Source organism: Macadamia integrifolia, chromosome 12 (assembly GCF_013358625.1).
Source record: "Macadamia integrifolia cultivar HAES 741 chromosome 12, SCU_Mint_v3, whole genome shotgun sequence".
In the NCBI taxonomy this organism is placed as follows: domain Eukaryota; kingdom Viridiplantae; phylum Streptophyta; class Magnoliopsida; order Proteales; family Proteaceae; genus Macadamia; species Macadamia integrifolia.
This window is the reverse complement of record NC_056568.1, coordinates 12,966,120-12,990,387: the sequence shown is the minus strand read 5'-3', so window position 1 is coordinate 12,990,387 and position 24,268 is coordinate 12,966,120. Positions and strand designations below refer to the sequence as shown.

At 39.9% G+C, this 24,268-nt stretch overlaps 1 protein-coding gene and 1 long non-coding RNA gene across 2 annotated transcripts; both read right to left on the bottom strand.

The window, feature by feature from the left end:
* Positions 1-1,756: 1,756 nt before the first annotated feature.
* Positions 1,757-23,415, bottom strand: LOC122058108 (zinc finger CCCH domain-containing protein 24-like). Its single transcript, XM_042620586.1, has 14 exons — positions 22,655-23,415; positions 20,175-20,267; positions 19,765-20,094; positions 19,571-19,643; positions 17,905-18,037; positions 17,634-17,787; positions 17,368-17,451; positions 16,894-17,016; positions 13,890-14,063; positions 13,669-13,803; positions 3,749-3,844; positions 3,133-3,471; positions 2,414-2,457; positions 1,757-2,316 (listed from the first exon to the last, which is right to left on the bottom strand). Exons 1-14 carry the CDS (start codon positions 23,303-23,305, stop codon positions 2,070-2,072), a joined length of 2,676 nt encoding a protein of 891 aa, XP_042476520.1. The 5' UTR covers positions 23,306-23,415; the 3' UTR covers positions 1,757-2,069.
* On the bottom strand, positions 13,136-13,659 carry LOC122058109. The gene is made up of 2 exons (XR_006133676.1): positions 13,249-13,659; positions 13,136-13,186 (listed from the first exon to the last, which is right to left on the bottom strand). It is a non-coding gene; the product is annotated as an uncharacterized LOC122058109 (long non-coding RNA).
* Positions 23,416-24,268: the final 853 nt, after the last annotated feature.

Here is a 24,268-nt window from a genome sequence, read left to right as displayed (position 1 = left end):
TTCGTCTTTCTTTCTTTCTTTCTTTCTTTTAGACAGTTTCCTTCATCCGAGGAGAAGCAAATCTTTCCTTCTCCAGTAGCCTGCTAGATTAAGGGGCTCCTCGTATCCACCCAGAAAACACTGTTAGGACCACTTCTTCTGGGAGTAGATTTCTGGCTAAATGTGCCTTTTTGGGCCCCCATTATGCCATGTTCCCAATTAGGGTTAAAGTGTATCCTATTCCAAGCTAATGGGTTTTTGGAAGAGTTGTATATTGCTCAGTCTATCAGTGTTGATCATTTTGTTTCTCTATTGGTATACTATGCTGAAGGAGCTGGTGAGCTGGTCAAGTTTAAGTCCACAAGGCAATCCATGATCACAAATAAGAGAACTATCCCAAGTACTTGGGGAGAGAACCATGAGAATGTCTGTATAGATACGTAAGGATAAAGCCCAAACAGCAAGGCTTGGCCAAAGTTTTATATCAACTTCATTTTGCCAAATCCAAAGCTCTTAACCAGTTTTGAGTCTTTATCCTTTTCCTTCCTCCGAGGTTGATAGACTCCTTTGTCACTCTGTGGATTGTTTTAATTCTCAATCAAATCAACCTAAAAAAGGAAAAATTCCCTTCCATCAAGAGGGTGGTTGAGTTCACATACCCAACAATATTCAAAATCTGATCCCAACTTAATGGGGTAAGCTACAAGAAGATTCCAAACAAGGACGAATGCGAAGATCCATGTAAATATATTGACAAATTATGACTAATCATAATAAATACCGGCTGTCAACCTAATGCACCACTATAAATCAGTCAGAGACTTATAATGATAAGGCTACAATAAGGTACCAGCTGTCTACCTACGTACCAATGAGACCTAAATCAATATCAGTTGGAAGCATTTTGAGATTTGCAACAGAAGCTGAGTATTCTTTTAGGTTTGCTCCTAGTTCTCATAGATCCTTCAATTTAAATCAAATCACCCCTCCGTACTAGAACCTGAGTGAAGTTCATGAGACTTAGGGTGGGCTCATTAAGTATTTTCCAAGTTTCTCACAGTTTGGTCCGGCAACCCCAAGAGATGCAACTATTAAGAGGAAACCTTCCAGCTTATAAGCCCAAATCCAAAAATGGCGATGTTGTATTGGTGAGGGAAGAGAGAGTCCGTGACATCAGGCTCAGATAGCTTACATAAGCTCCTTTGTAACATAAGCCTATATAAATTTTTGCCAAGCTTGGGCTAGGATTGATCACTTGTGCGGTTTTGTACTCTCAAACCTATACAAGCCTACTTTTGAATGCCTACAGATCCCTGAGTCCATATCCTCTGCAGCCACTGTACCGGTACAGTGAGCATCTGGGCACACACCCCATGGGGCTCTCAGCCACCAGATGCTCACTGCACTGGTGAGGGGGCTGCAGAGGATGTGGAGGCCAGATCCCTTAAATCCAAAACCCACTTGGATTATAAAGCTAGAAAAGATTCTGTGTTCTTCATATGCCCTTCATACCTTGCATAACTCAAACAAAGATCAAACATGAATCATCTTAATACTAAAAGCTAACATTTTGTTGATCATTCTACATTTTGGTAAACCGGAACTTTTCATGACAGATCAACCCAGAAGATTTCACCACCCATTCTGTATTTCGGGTGGAAATTCTAGATGCTAGAGCAAACCATCTCCTCAGATCCTCAGATTCTTTTGAAACATGACAAGCTTGGAAATCAAAGCAGTAACAATTTCAAAGTATTAAACAGCAGCATACTGCATCTGGTAAACTCAAAATCTTATTTTATTTTATTCTCTTAAATTAAGTACAACAAAACAGAACTTCTGCAAGAATTTCACTGAAGAAAATCAAATATAGTGGAGTTTTTTTATGTTATTGCAAGTGAATGAGGACAACATTTAATGGATTCCCTGTTTTTACCTCTCTAGAAGCATCATCAATTCACAGTGCGGGGTATATGTGGAAAGAGATCAACTGCCATCACTTCGACAGACTAAAAATGGCTGAATGGATGGATTTCGGCCAGTGTCTAGCCAGACCTGCATCCTTCAGAAATTTAATGGATTCCCTGTTTTTACCTCTCTAGAAGCATCACCAGTTCACAGTGTGGGGTATGTGGAAAGACATCAACGGCCATCGCTTTGACAGGCCTAAAAGGCTCTGAATTGGGCATGGACTTTGCCCTGTGCCTAGCCAGACTTGCATTGCTCATATTCCTCCATACCCATTTATTCTTATTCCCTTTCTCAGTTTTGTCAGTGGATGGTGTACACAGCTCGATCGCATTTGCCACTAAGGTTTCAGGGTTACAGGATATGTAACTGAAGAGGAGGAAACCAGGTAACTTTAAGGCTCTTGTAAAGCTTATAGCAAAACAATGCAAACAAAGCATATAGAAGACTCGGAAAGGAAACTTACACAAGCCGCCTCAGACGTGGATGAGTCCTTAAAGCTTTAAGAACCTGTGAGACAGATCAAAATAGATAGTAGTAATCAGTAACACGGTTAATGGGTCAGGATGGGAGGCTAAGATTTGAACAATTGGCTGATAGGTAGTCGACCATTAGTTTAAAAAAAAAAAACACGCACAACTCTCTTATAGAAGTGGTGTGTTCAATTTGAATAATCTCAGCTGTGGGATAATAATATCCATGACTAAGTTACCAAATTCTTGAACAATAATATCAATCAAAACTCAGAAATCTCAAGGCATTTTTTATTTGACAGAAGTAAATGAAATTTTAAAAAATCAAAAGGGGAAAATTGGTGAATATACATCTAAATGGCAGTTAAAGCACTTCCTTCGAGATATCCTGTCCCCATTGGTGTTAAATTGATCAATATTATGAAAATCTCTTGGCTGGGACACTGGAAAGCAACTAAAATTTCTAAATAGACACAGAATTCAACCATCAACCAGGTCAAATCAATGGTAGTAACAGAAATGAAATTTTCTGATTGGACACCCAAAAGCCCAAGCACCATTTCACTTTGAGTCACTTTTGGGTCATGTCACCTTCCCAATATTACAACTACACGCACATCCACACCCCCACATACCCCCCAACACTCACAGACATACACAGACAAACCCATACCCATACCCAAAAACAAAAAAAAGGGAATACAGTACTTACAACAGGATGAAGGCCTCCACGTGGAGGATCAACAATAGCAACGACCTCTTTATATCTAGGAACTTGGTTAGAATTATCTTCTGAAATGCAGCCATTCTTGATTCGGTCTTCAAGCTGTTCCCCACCTTTATCTGTACAGGAGGGTGCACTTTTAACATCACTCAATTGGTGTTCTGAGCGTTCTTCAAGATCTTGTATTTTGTCCATGTGAGCATCTTTTTCTTCTTCTCTATCATGTTTTTCTTCATTGACACTGCCTTCAGGGATATTTTCAGTTTCATCTTGCTTGTGTGGCACATCCAAATACTCTTTCAATAGAGATCCCATGACATCCTCTGCCTGTAGCCATACAAAGAGGCACATTCTTGTCAACAATTCTAAAAGCACAAGAAAAAAAGTAAGCCAATCTCTCCCTTTCACATTCCAAATCTAAAATACTGCAATAGCACACTTGCACTTCGTACTCCTTGAGTATTTTAAGGCTTTACGACACTGGTATACACTCTTTACTTGACTATGGTACAGAACATTGAGATGACTTGGTGTGTGAATGCATCAATTACAGAAACAGGACAAACCCGACAACTAAATCAAATGACCAAATCCTAAAACTCACCTTCCCACAGACAAACCTGCAGTTTTTTATGCCATTAATCTCTGCATTCTGGTGAGCATCGGTGACTGCAGAAGCATTCATTTCAATGCCTACAACCTGGTAAAAATTTCGAGTTCAGAATACAACTAGTCAATTGCAAGAATAAATGCTAACAGGATATCTGTTTATTCATAAATATGTAACAAAAACAATGTAAGTGGGCAGGAAGAAATGGCTACCATGTGTACATCAACAGAACTCTATCACTAAGGCCCTGTTTGTTTAGAAGATAAAAAAGGGGTGGGAAAGGGAAGTTGAAGTTGGTGGGGGCCACATTTGATAGGGTGAGGGAACAGACAATTGAAGGAAAGGCAAAGAAGGGAACAAAGGGAATAAGCATCGGTTGTGGGCCCTACTTTAATAAATGATCCTATTTTTCAATCTTCTCCTTCTTCACGGAGATAACCAGATCGATGCTTTCCACTCCTAAGCCCTGCCTCCGCTAAAACTTTGACCGCTGCAACTGGTGCAATCGCCTCTGCTACAATCGCTGCGGTGACCTCCTCTGCAACCGCCTCTACTACAATAGCCACTTCCCAGATCTACCCCTGCTATAACCGATCCGCCTACAACTGCTGCTTCCCAGCTTTCTACTGTCTCACCCCCACCCTCCCTCTCCCTTTTGACCATTGGGAGTTTTATCCTCTTTTCCCCGCAAAGTCCCACCCAAATGGGACTTTGGAAAGACATAGGGTGGGGAAATTAGTAAGCCACGTCAGCCGACGCACTCATGTAGGGATAGATTTGACAAATCAAACCAGCCCAAACTGCAGGAACTTTTAATCAGAAGAACAACCAATATTACCCAAGGTAGGACAGCAATTCCACAAATCAGAATTAAAGAAAAAAATTAGCCCTATGTAAATCAGATCTCGAACCCAGAAGCTGGAGTCTATGGGGCCAGACTATAAACCAGATAATAGGGCTAACCAGAAGTAGGAATAGAAGCCTAACAGTTCACAGACCAGAATAAACATCCACAGAAACAGAAGAGGACAAATCAGACCTATCGGTTCTGGTTCCTGTTCTGTAAGGTCACTACAGGACAGAATTCAAGAGAATTTTAATATCTTAAAATTGGCTGGCCAAAATCAGCCCAAACCAAGGTCGAGTCTCACTTGGGTAGGGAGGAAAGATTGACCAGAATTATAGCTCAAACCAATGGCTGGAAGTGCTTCAGATAGCAGAGAGCCGATTGTGAAATCTAAGGCAAATCTGGGCAGAATTGGAATTTAAATACCTGGTTTGTTGAACAGCAATAAACTCCTTGAAAAAGAAAACCTGGAAGGAGAAAAGGAGCACTTGAAGATGAACCTCTTGGACTTCTCGCCGCAAAGAATCGTCGGATCGAACACCAACCCAATACCTTGATCAAACACAAGGAAGTTCTCTCGCAGAGAAAACAGCAGCAGCAGCCATGTAGTTTGTAAAAATCGTGGCTCATTAAAGGAGCCATAGCTTTATTTATAATAGTGATAGGGGTTACATGAAATAGAAACTAACTTTAGTTTCCAAAAACTGATATAGGAAACTAAAAATTAGAAACTCAACTAGTTACTAAATCTGAAAATAGAAACTTACAAAATAGAAAGTCTTGTGACTGAAAATTAGAAACTAATTTAAGACTGAAAATTAGAAACTAAATAACCCCATCTAAAAAAAAGAAACTAAAGAAAAAGGAAACAAATCATTGAATCCCGTATGCAACCTTAGAACCCCTAGTTTAGACCCATAAAAGTAGCCCAATATACTCCAAACCACATGGACTGAAGGCCCAACACGTATACAACCCAACCCTAAGCTTATTTCTAATAAAACAAGCCTAGTTTGGTGAAGAATCTGCATCAACTCTCCCCGGCTTGGAAACATTCGACTCCGACGAATGGATAAGGGACATGTAACGCTCATACAAGTCGGGATCAAGTCTCTTGAAATCATCAGCATGAATCCAAGTACAGTCACTACGGGGACGGCCTTTCCACTTGACAAGAAAAGTGTGATAACCGGTGCCACGGCGGGAGGTCTTGTAATTATCATCCAAGACGTCTTCAATAACTTCAGAAGTGGGTGGCTTCAGTTGAGGCAACCTCAGCATTTGCTCCGAGTCTCCATCATCTGAATGATGCCCAACATAAAGGTGAAGATCAGCCACATTAAACACGTTGCTTATGGTCATGTCATCAGGCAACTCAAGCACATAAGCATTAGGTCCTATACGTTTCAGCACCTTGTAGGGACCCATCTTTCGTGGATGTAACTTGGTATTGACACTTGTCTGAAACCGTTCAGGATTTACTCGAATCATCACCATGTCCCCGGGTTTGAACTCCACATAACGCCGATGACGATCATCAGAAGCCTTATACACCTCATTGTTCAAGGCAATACGTCGTCGGACGTTGGCATGCACCTCAGTGATATGACGTAAGAACTCATCAGCTTCAATACTAACTCGAGCCTGGGGTGGGAGTGACATAAGGTCAATAGGCCGCTTAGGTTGGACTCCAAGCAAGATCTCAAAAGGAGTACGACCTGTTGTCCTATTCACTGAGCTGTTGTAGGCAAATTCTGCAATGTCAAGAATAGAAGGCCATGTCTTCTCATAGTCTCGAACCAAACACCTCAACAAGTTTCCCAAGCTACGGTTCACCACCTCTGTCTGTCCGTCTGTCTATGGATGAAATGCAGTTGAAAAGTTCAGCTTTGTATTTGCCTTCAACCACAATGTCTTCCAAAAATAACTCATGAACTTAACATCACGGTCAGACACAATACTAGTTGGCAGCCCATGTAGTCGTACTACTTCCTTGAAGAAGAGCTTTGCAACCTGATAAGCATCAAAAGTCTTACGACAAGGTATAAAATGAGCCATCCTAGAGAAACGATCCACAACCACTATAATGGAATCATATCGTTCTCTAGTAGGGGGTAGTCCAAGAACAAAATCCATGCTAACATCAAGCCACGGTGCATGAGGAACAGGTAGTGGAAAGTATAAACCTGTGTTCTGTTTTCCCCCTTTTGCCAACTGACATACACGGCATCTCTTGATCACATGATCGACATCCTTTGCAATGCATGGCCAATAATATCGATCAGTCACTTGTGCAAGAGTCTTATCTTTCCCAAAATGTCCTCCTAATCCTCCTCCATGTAACTCTCGTATGATGTGATGACGTAGGGAAGAGTTTGGGATACAAAGCCGCATGCCAAAGAACAAGTACCCATCATGAATAGAGTACTTTAAGTGCTGCCCACCTTGTTGTAACTCCATAAAGACACTGCTGAAATCAGAATCAGATGTATACTCACCTCGTATCTGATCTATGTTAATAACATGTGCTGAAAATGTGTTAAGTGTGAGCACTTTCCGGCTAAGTGCATCAGCCACAGTATTCTCTTTTCCCGCCTTGTACTTCATAGCAAATACAAACTCCTGCAAGTAGGCTACCCATTTGGCATGTCTGTGGCTAATCGATTTCTGTGAGTGAAGGTGCTTCAAGGCCTCATGATCAGTGTACAAAATGAACTCCTTACCAATGAGGTAGTGCCTCCAATGGCGTAGCACTTGGACGACTGCATACAACTCCAGATCATAAGTCGAATAGCGCTTCTTGGCCTCATTCAATTTTTCGCTATAAAAAGCGATGGGGTGTCCTCCTTGCATTATCACTCCTCCTAGCCCAACATGTGAAGCATCTGTAGCTACCCCAAATACTTTGTCAAAATCTGGTAGGCGTAGGATGGGTGCCTCGGTCATCTTCCTCTTCACAAGAGCGAAGGCTTTGGTCGTTGCAGCTGTCCATTCAAACTTCCCTTTACTCGACTTCATACATTCAGTGATGGGTGCCATTACTGCACTGAAGTTCCGAATAAATCTCCTATAGAAGGAAGCCAACCCATGGAAGCTACAGACTTCTGTTAGAGTCTTAGGTGTGGGCCAATCAGTGATGCTCTTGATCTTCTCCGGATCAGCTTCAACCCCCTTTGATGACACTATATATCCAAGGAATACAACCTTGGGCAGCATGAAGGAACACTTCTTGAGATTAATGTATAACTTCTCAGCACGGAGTACTCTCAAGACTTGCCTCAAGTGATCCTGATGCTCTTCTTGGTTCTTACTGTATACCAGAATGTCATCAAAATAAACGACCAAAAAGCGACCAATGAAAGGACGAAGGACCTGTGTCATCACCCTCATAAAAGTACTAGGTGCATTTGTCAGACCGAACGGCATGACTTTCCACTCATATAAGCCATCCTTGGTCTTAAAGGCGGTCTTCCACTCATCCCCATAATGGATGCGAATCTGATGATAGCCACTCCTCAGATCTAACTTGGAAAAGACCTTTGCCCCGGACAGCATATCCAACATATCATCTAGTCGTGGTATAGGAAACCTATACTTGACTGTTATCTTGTTGATAGCACGACTGTCCACACACATACGCCAAGAACCATCCTTCTTTGGCGTGAGTAAAGCTGGTACTGCACAAGGACTTAAGCTCTCCTTAATGAAGCCCTTCTGTAGTAACCCATCCACTTGCCGTTTCAGCTCGGCATGCTCAGTAGGACTAAATCTGTAAGCAGGAAGGTTGGGCAAAACCGAACCAGGTACCAAGTCAATGGCATGCTGTATGTCTCTCATGGGAGGCAACTCATCCGGGAGATCATCAGGGACTAAGTCAGAAAAATCAGACAGGAGCTCTCTGATAGGTGCACTATACGTTACCTCAGGTTGGGGGGTGACTTCCCTAGTAACAAGTACCATAACCATTCCAGTCTTATGGCTTGTGCGTAAGAACTGTTTATGGGAAATAGTTAGCAACTCCTTTGTGGGCAGAACTAATACCTTCTCATTGTCAATGCCCTTCTGATTTGACCTTAATGATCTCTTCCGCCGTATTTCAGCCGGCACATTTACCGGATAGAAACTTGTAGGAACACCCTTCCACATGAAAGTACACAGATTCTTCTTCCCTCCAACCATGGCATCATTGTCATACATCCAGGGACGACCAAGCAATACATCTGTGAGTTTCATTGGGATCACATCACACCAAACTTTCTCTTCATATCGGTAAAGTTTCAAAAGAACTGAGCACCTCTTATTCACCTCTAAGGTATTACCATTCAACAAGGATACCTTATAAGGCTGAGGATGTGGATCAGCTTTCAAGGTTGCTTTCTTCACAAAGGCTTCAGAAACAACGTTGACACAACTGCCACTATCAATGATAATCTGACAAGTATGCTCACTTGACTTCATACGGCTGTAGAATATGCAGTTACGTCGCCAATCCTCTCCTTTGGTTTCAGCCACCAATATGCGAGTAACAATATTTATTCCTTGGGTATCATCCTCATTAGTGTTTTCCATATCATAGTCATATCCACCATCATCATCATCTAATGGGTAGGGATAAAGAGCTGACTCATCCTCCTCATTGGAGTCTTCAACCTCAGCTATTGCATTAACCCTCTGCTTATGCGGACAAGACTTAGCAAAATGTCCTATCTCTTGACAATGGAAACACTGTACCTTATTACTACCTGTCATGGGTGCCTTTCCTTTATGATCAGCTCGTGGAGGAAAAGTGGATTTTGGAGGTGTTGAGCTACTAGGTTTAGTGGCTGGAAAATTCTTCTTTACCTCCCCAGCTTGGAAACCAAACCTTCTAACTGGCTGTGCTAGAAGCTCCTCTGCTCGTAGGGCCTTGTCAAAACAATCCCTCACTGAGTGCACTTCAACAACTCCGATACCCCTGTTGATTTCAACTCGTAATCCCAGTCGAAACCGAGATAACAGTTGCCTTTCATTCTCCCTTATGCCTGTACGAGAATAAAGTGCGTCAAACTTGTTCATGTACTCGGCAACAGTCATAGACCCTTGACGAAGAGAGTTCAGCTGGTCTTGTATGCGAGCTCTGAAGTTGCGTGGAAAGTATTTATCTGACAACTCAAGCTTCATCTCTTCCCAACTAGTAGGTTCTCTACCACGGTCTTCCAACTCTAGCTCATAGGTCCTCCACCACTCACGAGCAGCCCCAACTAGCTTAGCACGAGCTAGTTTCATCTTCTGTTCCTCAGGTAACTCATAATAGTCAAAATAGTCATCTAGTGCCACTACCCAATCATAGAACAATTGGGGGTCATATCTCCCATCAAACTCCTTCAGATCGAGCTTGACCTTCTTTGAATCTCCAGAATACCTCTGTTGCACGGGACGCTCAGTCTCAAAATATCCTCTTACATGCTCTTCAAAAGTAGGTTGTGCTACCGGAACCCTCTGTGGTGCTCTCAGATTAGGGTTTGCTCTCCTATTAGCCAACTGAGTAACCACATTCATTGGAGTGTCCACTTCGGGTGTTGTACGTGAACTGCCAGTAGGCTGTTGGGGTGTGGTCTCTTCATTCAACAACCTGGCATCCAATTCAGCCTTCAACTCAGCCTTCAATTCAGTCCGTAAGGTTTGCTGTTCAGCCTTCATCTCAGTCCTCATAGTCTGTAGCATCTCCATAAGAGAAGCTAGGGTAGGGGTGTTGTTCCCAGCCATGCTATGATACCACTTAATGTAGGGATAGATTTGACAAATCAAACCAGCCCAAACTGCAGGAACTTTTAATCAGAAGAACAACCAATATTACCCAAGGTAGGACAGCAATTCCACAAATCAGAATTAAAGAAAAAAATTAGCCCTATGTAAATCAGATCTCAAACCCAGAAGCTAGAGTCTATGGGGCCAGACTATAAACCAGATAATAGGGCTAACCAGAAGTAGAAATAGAAGCCTAACAGTTCACAGACCAGAATAAACATCCACAGAAACAGAAGAGGACAAATCAGACCTATCGGTTCTGGTTCCTGTTCTGTAAGGTCACTACAGGACAGAATTCAAGAGAATTTTAATATCTTAAAATTGGCTGGCCAAAATCAGCCCAAACCAAGGTCGAGTCTCACTTGGGTAGGGAGGAAAGATTGACCAGAATTATAGCTCAAACCAATGGCTGGAAGTGCTTCAGGTAGCAGAGAGCCGATTGTGAAATCTAAGGCAAATCTGGGCAGAATTGGAATTTAAATACCTGGTTTGTTGAACAGCAATAAACTCCTTGAAAAAGAAAACCTGGAAGGAGAAAAGGAGCACTTGAAGATGAACCTCTTGGACTTCTCGCCGCAAAGAGTCGTCGGATCGAACACCAACCCAATACCTTGATCAAACACAAGGAAGTTCTCTCGCAGAGAAAACAGCAGCAGCAGCCATGTAGTTTGTAAAAATCGTGGCTCATTAAAGGAGCCATAGCTTTATTTATAATAATGATAGGGGTTACATGAAATAGAAACTAACTTTAGTTTCCAAAAACTGAAATAGGAAACTAAAAATTAGAAACTCAACTAGTTACTAAATCTGAAAATAGAAACTTACAAAATAGAAAGTCTTGTGACTGAAAATTAGAAACTAATTTAAGACTGAAAATTAGAAACTAAATAACCCCATCTAAAAAAAGGAAACTAAAGAAAAAGGAAACAAATCATTGAATCCCGTATGCAACCTTAGAACCCCTAGTTTAGACCCATAAAAGTAGCCCAATATACTCCAAACCACATGGACTGAAGGCCCAACACATATACAACCCAACCCTAAGCTTATTCCTAATAAAACAAGCCTAGTTTGGTGAAGAATCTGCATCACCAGAATTTATGCAAATTTTTTCTCTTCGTTCTCCCACCCAAGCAACCGAACAAACAGGGTTTTTGGTATTTTGAGGGAAACCAACCCAAAATCCCACCCCTTTTTAGCTTTTCCACTTTTTTCCATGAAGCAAACTGGGCATAAGAGATGGCACCATAATTACATGTGTTTTAAAAGGAGCCTTGAGTTTCCATTCCAGCACATAGGAACACAGCCTATTCTTCTTCTTCTTCTTCTTCTTTTTAAACCATTTTGTCGAACATCACAAATTTATAAATTGTTCTGGCAGGACTGAAGCATGTGAGTTGGGCTTGCACAATTATGTATTATTTTGTTTATTATTCACCCCCCCCCCAAAATAAATAAATAAATAAATAAAATAAAAATAAAACTGAATAAGTTAGTTTCCTCCTTCCAGTAGATGTAGTGAATAGATTTGCCATCTCCAGTTCACTTCACAGGTCTTGATCCAGTTTGACTTATTGTATTTATAGTTTCTGTTTACCATGCACTAGTTTGACGCATTTCAATGCGTTGGTTTTCTTATTTCAATGGAATGCTGAATAAGTTGATAATGAAGTTATATATAGGATATCCATGTGCTTCTACAAATTTCCAGTTGATTAAGAAAAATTTAATAGGATTTCTGTGGACTTTTACAAATTTCCACAGAACACAACCATTCATGGATACCAAAGTTCAACAGAAACCAACTTTTAAAACTTGGCTGTGTAGGATTATATGAAGTCTATGGGCCAAATGGATGGTGGACATTATTTTATATATGGAGGCGGCTTCTAGCATTATGTGTGTGTGTGTGGTGAATTTTTAGTCATAGATTCATTTTTCATTTATCATTTATTATAAGACCTTAACTATGAGTATTGATGTGGTTGCTAAGGCTTATTCAATCCCAAATTTTTTGTATGACTAGCTTCATCAAACTTTTGTATTTATTTTTCTTTCTTTTTTTTCAATTGGAACAGAGATATTTGCTACCAAGCATATCATCAAAATCCATTTTTTTCCCTACCATCCCCAAATCTCTCCTAATGTTACATAGCATTTACAAATTATCCCTTTTCTAAATACTAATATTGTTTTCAATAGGTCTCTATCCTATTCTATGAAGAGGGGGAGGGATGGTGTGAATCCAGAGGCTAAACACAAGACCTCCTGGTAGGGTGGGCTTTAACGTTCCACGCTCTACCAAGTGGAACTGTACAACCCATGACCCAAAGCAACAAGGACAGCTTGAAGATTGGTCTAGGTTTGATAATGTTATTATTATTATTATTATTATTATTATTATTATTTCATCTCAAGGTTTTGTGTAACTCGCATTGACGCATAGTTGTCATACAAAGGAAAGAGATTAGATGTAAAATATAAAAACCATTACATATTTTACCTAAAATAGAAAAGGATTTATACGTTAAATTAAAAATAAAAGGGAGTCACGCAGACAATAAAAAAAACCCTCTTCGAAACAGGAAATCAGAGTAGTGGTTCAGTCATTGCAGCGGGATCCTGGTGGTTGCAGTGGGACGGACAGCTATTCCTTCTTCTCTGCAACCCCGGCAGTAGTGGCTGCCGCTGCAACTCCTCCTCCTCTTGTTCTTGTTCTTCTTCCTAATTTCCTTTTTTTTTTCTTCCTCCCTTTCTCTTTCCTCCATTTTCCCCTTTCTCTGACAGGATTTTGGGACCTAGACACCTAGGCGGCTCGTCAACTTGCCCCCAGAAATCTGCCTAGATGCCTAGGAGACACCTTGACAACAATGCATTGAGGGGGTTTTGCCCACCAGCTTGCAATTTAGTATTTTTATGATTGTAATCCTATGTCTTACCTTTCGATATAAGTTGATCAACAGACTTCATCCGCTTTTCAGTTGTTGAATGCACCAAAAGGTAAACCCTCATTGAGGTACTGGCCTTTCTCAACAACATAAACTTGACTACTCTTCAGAAATCTTCTGCAACTTATCTCATTATAAATTAAAATTATAGTTCAAAAGCACAAGATTAAGAGCAATTCAACAAGGTCTAAAACTCGACAACCCAGTACTTCACACACATCTTCAGATTTTAAAAACACCAAGTTAAAATTCCCGAGTCCCAAAACCTTTATAACTTTAAAAAAAATATATATATATATATATATATTAGAACTCAAGTGTTTGAATCATACCATTCCAACTTGATGTGCTAATGTCAGGCCAATTGTTCCAGTCCCACAGCATATATCAAAAAGCATGGTATCAGGACCCAGACCTGCCCACTCGCCAGCGAGCAAGTACAGCTTCTCTGCAGCAAGTGTGTTAACCTGCAGTTTTGTGAGACTTGCAAAATACAGTTTTACTTGCATTAAACATTTAAGCAAGAGAGATGTACAATTGCAAGGGTCCTAACTTGGAAAAAAGCTGTTGGTGATATTGAGAAGCGAAGATTGCATATGTAGTCATGAATTCTTGCTTCTGTGGTGCTATTTAAGGCATCTGGTCCACTAGTGGACTCTGCCTTTGGTATGGGTAGTGTGCGCAATGGAGCATCAGCTGGTGCAGCGTTTGATATTCCTGTGTGATCCTGCAAGACAATCAAACCACCATACATACATACATACATACATGAGATAAATGATTAAAGCATTGGGCAAAAATAACAAACACCCTTCCTCCCTCAGGAGACCATGCATATGTTCTATAAATGGCTTTCAGCCCGAATGGCAAACTTCATAAAGTGTGGGTGACACTCAATATTAGTCCTATAAGACTACCTTACACCAATGATATGCATTATCAGATGATTCTCACTATTCACTCTATAAACTTTTTTTCCTGAAAGAATGCCACACTTTGGGTCATACAATCAGGTCCATTATTTCATGGTACAACTTCTGAATGTAATCCATATAACTAAAGTTCCATTTGTGCAAATTCTTATCACTCAATGCATCATCTTTCATAAAAGAAATATACATTTCTTTTAAGCACATAGGGGCATATTTGTCTTTGTACTTATAACCCTACTATTATAAATAAAGGAGGGCTGGTGTCAATTGACACGTCACAATTCCCCAAAACTCAACATGGTATCAGAGCAGGTTAGCTCTTTCTCCCAAAAACCTGAAACCTAGCAACCGCAGCCTCCTTTCTTCTCCCCTTCCATCGTTTTTCTCCATGCAACCTTAACCTCACCCCTCTCACCTCCTTCTAGAACCTCTCTCTCTCCCTTCTCTCTCACCTCTTGCCTCCTCTCTCTTTCCCGAGACTTTCTCTCTCTCACGCAGATCTCTCTTTCTCTCGCCTTCTCTCTCTCACCCCTCACCTTATCTCCCATGACTTCCCTTCTCTCGCGGTTTCCTTTTCTTTTGGTTCCACAAGCTGCACTCCCTCGGTGGTGAGTGTCTTCCCACCATGTTTCTTTAGATCTGGATTTTTTTTCAAGTGTGAAGATATCTCACTTTGAAACCAGCAACTATGGTGTCAGAGGATTGCACTACATCAGTTCTTTCGGACAGGGTAGGTCATGGTTCTAATGGTGATTACCCCTCATTCCCTACTGCTCCATCAAGTTAGATGTGAGCAACTATTTGGTGCGACCCAAATCCTATTTCCTATCTATCAGTTCCCGTGGTTACTCTGGGTACCTCACAGGTGCTACTGCCTGTCCTACTGCTGGTTCTTCTCAGGAAAATTGGCATGCTGCCAATTACTTAGTGATGTCCAACCTGCTGAAATTGATGACTCCCTCAATTGCTCAGGGTTATCTGTTGTTAGATATTGATGCTCTGATATGGAAAGCCGCCAAGGAAACATATTCCCATGTGGGGAATAATGCTCAGTGCTTTGAGTTGCGGAGGAAAATCCATGGGACTACACAGAAGGAGATGACTGTCTATTAGTACTATGAACCCCATGGTATGTGGCAAGAACTTGAATATTATGAGACTTATCAGCCTGCTTAAGCTACCAATGTTGTAGGCTATAAAAAGCGTGAAGATATGCTGAGAGTCTCAGAGTTTATAACTTCCTTGTCGGTCTGAATGTGGAGTTTGATCAGATACGTGCTCATGTGCTCAATCATGATCCTTTTTCCTACACCGGAGCAGGCTTATTCTCTGGTTCAGTCAACAAATAGTCCGCATACAGTTATGCTCCAACATTTCCCACAAGAACGCTCTGCTTTATACACAAGTCAGAGTACCAATTCTCAATCTCTTCGCAATACTACCTGGACCAGTGATCATTGTCTTTAGGGACTTCTTCAAGATTCAGGTATGCCCATTTGATTTCGACACTGTATTGTGATAACAAGTCGGCCATAAGCATTGCATATAATCCACTTCAGCATGATCGCACAAAGCATGTGAAGATTGACAAACATTTGATTAAAGAGAAACTGGAGCAAGGATTTATATATATATATATATATATATATTCCTTTTGTGAGGATTGGAGATCAGTTACAAATGTTCTTACAAAGGGTCTCAGTAGTAAAGTTTTTCATCCAATTTTGTGCAAGTTGGGCATATATGACATCTATGCACCAACTTGAGAGGGAGAATTGTAATACAGGCATGAGGGTAGAATGGTCCATAGGGATATATTTGTCTATGTACTCATAACCCTACTATTATAAATAAAGGAGGGCAGGTATTAACTGACACAAGTCACAATTCCCCAAAACTCAACAGAATCCTTTGCAGCCAAGAAGATCCTCTAGAATGGTAAACATCTAACTGGAGTTCCCATTCTTTCACAGGTGCAGCCTGTGCACCTATGTGCTGATCCTGCACTAAGGACCACCCTATGGGTGCCTTGCCTTGGATTTCCTTGAATTTCAAATCAAACGGAGGTCCCATCATTCTACACGCACATGCAACTCTACTATGTTGTCTCTCTGGTTGATGTGATAGTTGGCTTGGACATCCCCAATCTATAGTAAGATAGATCCAGAAAACTAGCTGAATAATAAAAGCAACCCAGTGCACAAGGTTCCCACTACTGCAGGTTCTGGGAGGGGCAAATGTACTGAAGGGCAGAACTAATTTCACTCTAAATGCTGAGGGAGTCAATTTGGAGGCCAAATCAAAAAGACTGAAAACCCAACTGAAAAAACCGAGACCAGGCCGACTGATTCTTTTATTGGTTCGAATTCAGCTTGGATTTAGGAAAAATCTCAAGAATCAGTCGTTACGGTCTGAGACCAATTGGACAAAAAAAATCATCTGATTGGACCAATTAGGCCAAAGAAATTTAAAAAAAAAAAAAATGAATAATCTCTATTTATATATGTACTTAGTCATTGGATTCCGATTGATTATAAGTTATGACTGCTAGAAATCAGCATATCTGCTGTATGTAAACCTGCTGTAACTCTGCACAAGTCTCCAATAGATCAAAAGAGGTGGTACCTGAACTACCAATGCTGTCAGAGGAAGAGGTGGAGAATTTTCAGCAGCTCCTGAAGCAAGATGTTCAGTCATTCTCTTAAGTTCACTTGTCATCAGTTCATCATCAAAACCAGATGAGGAAACCTGCAGACCAGAGTTTAAGACAGAACAGAGAAGTAAAATTTGAGGGCTAGGTTTAAAACCATGACATTGATTATGGAGCAAATACGATCAAAATAGAGATTTGGATGACAAATAAGCCAATATTTCAGATTGGAAAAGCTCATGCCTTTATTTGGACATTCAAACTTCCAGCAGCATATTAAGTTTACATCAAACAATTAACTTTATGTCTAAATTCGCTTTAGTTAAATCTGAAAATTTCAAGTTCTTTCTCAAGTTTCTAAAATACTGCATGATTAATAACCTTATACAAGAGCACAAATCTACTTGAAGAACAACTAAAGGCTCTGAATTGCATCATAGAAGACAGACCTGAACCATAATCATGACTTCTGAGATATCAGACACCAGATTTTCAGTCTCAACAGTCTGAACTCGACCTCGGCCTTCTCGAACCTGATATAGAAAATCAATCGACAGAACGTTAAGTGCAAAAGAATAGTACACCCAATTTCGGGGGCACCATAATAATTAATAAAATCCACAATTAACTATAACTATTGTGTTAGTGCATGAGTTGCAACAGAATAAAGTGTATAATTAGTTGCCCAAGAGTTATGACAACCACCAGAGCTTACCGTCAATTGACGCCAAAAACCTTCATTATTGATCCTGTTCCAGATGGGTAGAGTTGAATGCTGTAAAAATTCTTGAAAGATCGAGGCAAACCTGCAAGCAATTCTAGAGACATTTGGGCAGCTCACAGGCTCCTCAACTGCAGTCACACCCTCCCTGAGAAACCAAGGTATTACCTGTTTGGTAAACTAAGGCGAATAACAAAAGTAAATAAGTACCCTAAAATCTGCATGAACTCAGCAGATCTAGAAATGTGAATCAACACACACTGACCTGAAGTTTCCAAGCATAAAACCTACAGTTGGTTTTCCCTGAACAGAGTATCCAACTGAGAACTCACACTTGTTTCGATATTCATTTATAAGGGGTGATTCAATAATACCCTCTAGTTTGCATGGAAGACCCCCTGCAGATATTAAAGTGAGAAGAAAATGGTCAGTTCCTACTATATCCATGCACTTCAGGAAAAAAAAAAAATCCCATAATGACCACTAACTACACTAGTGACCTCAAAACAAATATATCCTATCTTTATCAATCATTTGTTATGGGACTAGTGTCGGGTGGTTGCAAGAGTGGAGCAGGAGCTGAACATGGAAACAAAAATTTCTGGTGGAGTCACAGGGTAGGAGGGACATGGTATTTACAGGGCACCCAAAGAGCACCTGAATACTGTGTTAATAGTGTTCTGAACATCAATAGCAGCATCTGAAAGTGTTGGAGAATATAAAAAGCACATTAATACACCTGAAAAATAGATTCACTCTTAACCCATCTGATCCAAGTTGAAAGAGCCCATGGGAGACATAAAATAGGAGGGGAAATGAAACAGAAACATCCCTGTCAGTCACTTTCATATACATTCTTTTGCACCATAAAAAGTGCACAATGAATGAGCATCTTATCTTGCACTGTATCTTTTTTTGGGTTTTTTTTTTTTTTGGGGGGGAACAGGGGATCACAATCACATATTTCATCATCCAACAACACCAATATCATAAAATCCAACAAATAAGAAAGGTGATAACTGGTTAATGGAGCTCTGATAACATGTTACAATATCAGGAACAGGAACCAGCAATCACACAAAAGAGAGAGAGAGAGAGAGACTACAGAATCGTGAGTCAGCGCAGCCTCCTTAGCGCCAACTTTATTAATAGGAAACCAGTACAATCAGAATAGGAAACTAGTTCCCAAACAAAACAGGAAACTAGATCCTCAGACAAGAATATTTACAACCCAGTAGAATCTATCCTTATATTAGACAAATAACTAAACTAGTAAGAAAAATAACAAAGAAATAAAACCAAGTCAAGTCCCCACGATAGAGACATTCCTCCTATCTCTCCCACATAGACACATGTGAAATAATGTGCTCCCATAGTAATGAGTCCATTCTTCTTTCTTTAACAATTTAATCACTACATTGTTACGAATGCATACACCTACTAACTTAATTAGTGAAATATATTTTGTATTGTCCAGGAAATTCCAATTATTTATAAGTGAACAACTCATTCAGGCAAAGCAAAATGACAAGTCACAACCAGCCACCATGACTACTCTGTGCATCCTTGTCTATCCCCCCCCCCCCCCCCCAATTCCAAACCACACTCGTCATTTTTGTTTTCTCGTGAAACTTCTTTCCCTCATTCTAGTCAGCCTTCATCTGCAGGCACCTATACTACATCTTAGGAGTAAAGCATAATCAATTTGGCACATTAAGCTACACATTCAAAAAACCATCAGAAAAACTTCATGCATTACAAAATGAATGAGAACTTCTAAAGTTGATCCAGTCATAGGTTATCAACAAAGAAGTGGGTTTCATTATCAACACAAGAAACATAGATGCACACATGCAAGTGAGCGAGCGAGAGAGAGAGAGATGCTGAATCAAGCATTTAAGTACAATCCATACAGGAAATAAGAAGATTACCGATTTCTCTAGACTTGAGAATCCATTCTGGAATAGGAATTTTATCTGGACAAGCTTTACGTGCATTTCGAGTCTACAAGTAAAAGCCCCAGAACTCAGATTCATGGTAGTAATGCATTATAAATTTTATCTAAAATGAATGTATCTCCCTCTATATATAATATTCAAAAAGAAACTGAACTAGAGAATCTTACAAGTTTTTTAAGATTTTGTAAGAGTGCCTTTTTCTTGTGCTCCAACTGATCACTGTAGGGCATATGAGCAAGGGGAGTCACCACGGTGCGAACATTTCTTTCCCTTGAAACAGAATCATCAATTACTGACTCGCCCTTCTCAACAAGGTCACCATCCTGACAACCATTTAAGGAAATAGAAACACCTAGACCCTTATTGCTCAAGAAATTTTCTGGAGGTTTCTTGATGCTTTCAGGAGGGATGGCCAATTTAGTTTCCATCTCAAATGATCGCGGGATGATATCTGCAATCTTTACTTGCCTACCTGCTATAGGTTTTCCACCCAGCATCTGCAGCATTTGAGAATACAAAACGATGGTAAAGTGCTCTGGTAGGCGTATATATTTGCAGAATGTGGCACAGGGGATACCTCAATAGCATTTTTGACCTGTTCGGTACTTTCAAAGCTCATAAAACCAACAGTCATACCCTTCTTCTTCTTTGCTGTTTTGTACAGAATGTGCTGTCAAATGAGATAATAAAAATCAGCTACAATCGACTAGCATTCAGCGTCTTTCACCAAATAGAAAAAAATATTATCTTAGTTTTGAAATGGAAAGCTCGAATTAGTAAAAAAGTTATTAAAAAAAAAAAAAAAGAAGAAAGAAAGAAAGAAAGAAAAGAAAGAAAGAAAGAAAGAAGAAGAAGAAGAAGAAGAAATACTAGCATGAGAGTGTTACTCTACCAGCCTGATGCAACAGATAAATAACATAAATGAGTTATTTTATTAGAAATAAGCATTGGGTTGAGTAACATATGTGTTGGGCCTTTGGTCCTATGGCATTTCATTGTAATAGACCACTCAAATGGGCCTAAACAAGGTAGGAGGTAGGAATACAGGAGTTTAGTTTGAGTATTCTATTTCAATAAGTAATTGTTACTTGCTTCATTGTTAAGGATAAGATTGAGTCTTATATGATTAAAACTCCAATTCCTACTTTGGATAGGGTTTTAATCATTTGGTACACCTATTCTAACTAATTAAGATAGAGCTTTAGTTATAAGGAACATCTATTCCTATTATGGATAAAGTTCCTAATTCTCTCTTCCCTAATTCAAGTACACTTTTCTTTCCTATTGTAAGTACACTTTTAGTTTCTATATATTGATGTAAGAGCCATAGAACCCCATAAATAAAGATGGCTTTTTCTGTTGGTTTGTGAGATTCAAACATACTGCTGAGAGATTCAGCAGCGCCCTAGTGGGATTCTAAAGTTTGGTTGGTGGTATTCCAACGAGTGCTGGGAAACTGAATTCATCTCTCTATCTACCATCTTCTTAACTCCGTCCTGTCATTTAATTTTCAGCATTCTCTAAATCTGAAACTTCTTATTTCTTGAGCTTACACATAGAACTGATATCACAAATCTGTTCACAGATTTAGTAACTGCAGGTCATCCTAAGCATTTCTACAGTTTCAAATTCAATTTCTGAGTTTGGATTATTTGAGTCCCAATCTGTTGGAACACTTATGGTCATAGTTTAAGTTTATTCTTTAAGCTACTGATTTCTGCTGTGATTAAAGATTAATATTCTGTAGGTATAATTCCAATCATTTCACTAATCCATAACTGATATCATACCTGTTTTATTTTGTAAGTGAGTTACTTGAGTTCCTAGTCTTTAGGATCTTAAGTTACTAATTCTATAACTGTAACAGTGTTGATTCATGAGATCCAACTATTGGTCAAGTCTATCTTTGAAGAGTTATTCCATGCTATGTTATCAGTCCCATATCAGAATATTACATCCATCCGAGTTGTTTATCTACAGTTACTAAATATTCTTGAATTCTGATTATTATTTGTTCACTGTGATTCTGGTCAATTATTACATTTCCGGTCCCAATAATCCTCTAGGCTTCTAGAAACCCATCACAACCTCTATTGGCTAGGGGGCCGGGTAAAGAATTTCTGGATCTTTCCTTTCAAGAGAGAGATACTTGTTAAAGAAACAATGGAACTGAACCCAGAGAATGAATGTCCAAAGAATTCGATATAGGGGTGAGAATCAGATTTATGGCAAGAGATGAGTTGCCCCTACCTCTCAAGTGATTCTTGGTTGCTAATACGGACTGCTAATCTCAATGTAAGCAAACAAACACGGGCCCAAAAAAGTGTTCTTAATCCAAGGGCCCGTTTGATAACGTTTCTGCCGTTTCTGTTTCAAGAAACGGCAGAAACATAAATTTCCGTTTCTAGAAACAGAAACGGAATTGAAGGTGTTTGATAAGTCATGTTTTTAGAAGTCGATAGTAACCAATGAAAGAATGGCCACAAGTCGTTTCTAGAAACAGCGAAACAAGTGCCTAAGTCGTTTCTTGAACCATAAATAAGTAAAAATTTCTATTACTATTTCTGAAAATAAGTGAAACGGAACAGTTTTATCAAACGCTTTTTACTCCGTTTTTGCTGTTTCTGGAAACAGAACGGCAGAAACGCGTTTCTTGAAACGTTATCAAACGGGCCCCAAGTTTAGTTCTTCTCCCGTGAACTACTCAAGCAAGTTTGGTATTATATGGAGCACACCTAATGATATTGCTTAACGATAATTCATTAAAGGAAAAGTTCAAACATACTACTGTGAGATTCAGCAGCACCCTTGTGGGGTTATAAAGTTTGGTTGGGATACCAGCAAGTTCTCACTGTGAAACTGAATCCATATCTCAATATCTACTATCTTCTTAACTCCATCTTAGAAAACAGCAAATACCATTTCTCAACAAGCAAAAGTTTGAAATCGCCAAGTCATTGATAAATGAAAGTGTTAGCAATCAAACCAAAATGGCTGAGTGTAAAAAACAGTAACCCAAATTATGAATTAACAATTCAAAACGAATGACCCGCTTGCCTGATCAGTAATATGGCTCCTCAAATTGTCTGAATTCCAATTCCGCGGGAGATGCACTAAGCATTTGGCAAGGGAAGGATCTGAGGAATAGACGAGAGCATCTGTCATGATAACATTATCCGCCATATCAGTGGTTTTGATTTTCTCTCCATTCTCGGACTTCATAAGCTTCTTTGCCCTTTCGGACGTTGGGTCCCATGTATTATCCGGCCGAGGCTTCAATTCTTCTTCGCCATGGGCATACCTGCAAGCGTCCCCATGGCTGCAAGACCCCGTTGTGCTCCCGAAATACGAACAAAGGGATGTTTTCCACAGAGGGTGGCGAGCAACTTTTGCTTCTCCATTTACTTCCTCGGGGTCCTGTCTTTTCCGTTTCTGAACTGAATCCAAGCAACCCTCTGACCGAAGATTTAACGGTTGTGTTTCTTCACCGGACGCAAATGCTGCTTCATCGCTTCTTTCCTCGCTCGTTGCTTCTGCTGCTGCCCCTACATCTTCTAGGGTTTTTTGACGCAGTTGCTCGGTAGAATCACACTCGCTTACGGGCTCGGGACCGGCCGGTTGGATTACTTCGTGAGAAGGGTTTAGGGAATTGGTTGCAGAGGCATCTTTTTCCGGTAAAGCCTCCATCGTTGGGAAGTTCGATACCATTCCGCCGAGACGCAAGGCAACGAACACTGGAGCTGGGGAGTAGCAACTATTCAATCTAATCCGAAAACCCCAACCGCAATGCCGCCGCCTGGTTGCAAGTGGAGGGAGAAACTGAAAGTAAATGGATCACTTCTCAAATAAGGCTGTGTTTGGATTTTTGGTATTCATCTAGAACAGAAACATTTTTTCGGTTGTAATGGGAACAAAAAAACAGAATAAAGCGTTTTGTATTAATTCGGTTTTTTCAGTTTTTTGAAAAAAAAAAACGTAAAATGATATAACGACAAAACCTTGCTCAACCATTTCGATTTCGTTTCAAATACAAAAAAAAATGTGAACAACTATGGCAATTGTTCTCGAAACAGGTTGAACATGCAAACACTTTTTTTTTCTTTTTTTTTTAACGGCATTTTGACACAGAAATTGAAAATTCTGTTTTTTTACACAAAATGTTGTTTATAAAACTGAATGACTACCAAACACAACCTTAAATGAAATTTTTTTCACCCCTTATACTTAACCTACGTTTATTCAAATTTCTTTACTTGAACTTCCTTTTCTGATTCCCGCTAATATGTAAATTTTTACATCTCTTTCTCCCTTTACACTTTAAAATACCTAAATTATCTCTTCTTCTTTTTTTTCACGTCAATACGAGTCCGGCATATAATATTGCATGACCAATGGGAGCACATGTAAAAGCATCAATATGACGGCATTATTACATTTTATAAGAGAAGGGGTACTCATTTCACCCCATGTGTCTTCATGCAACCCCCCACAAAAACCATTTTCCATTATCTTTATTATAGGGAGGAAGAACGCTACATGATCTCATTGCTTTTGCATCAATTCTTGAACTATTGGAAATGAATGCACAAGTATCCAATCAAAGAGGTAGCATTTGTGTTTAAGAGCAGAGGGCACAACCGGATGGCGTTTTTACCCCTTTATTAGGTTATT

Excerpts from the sequence above, each read along its gene's own strand:
- LOC122058108 (XM_042620586.1), bottom strand. The coding sequence starts at position 23,305 with ATGGTATCGAACTTCCCAACGATGGAGGCTTTACCGGAAAAAGATGCC. Across the intron at positions 20,095-20,174 it reads AGGTCAAAAATGCTATTGAG|ATGCTGGGTGGAAAACCTAT; the intron begins GTATCCCCTGTG and ends CAAATGCTGCAG. Across the intron at positions 17,788-17,904 it reads TTTATGCTTGGAAACTTCAG|GGAGGGTGTGACTGCAGTTG; the intron begins GTCAGTGTGTGT and ends TTGGTTTCTCAG.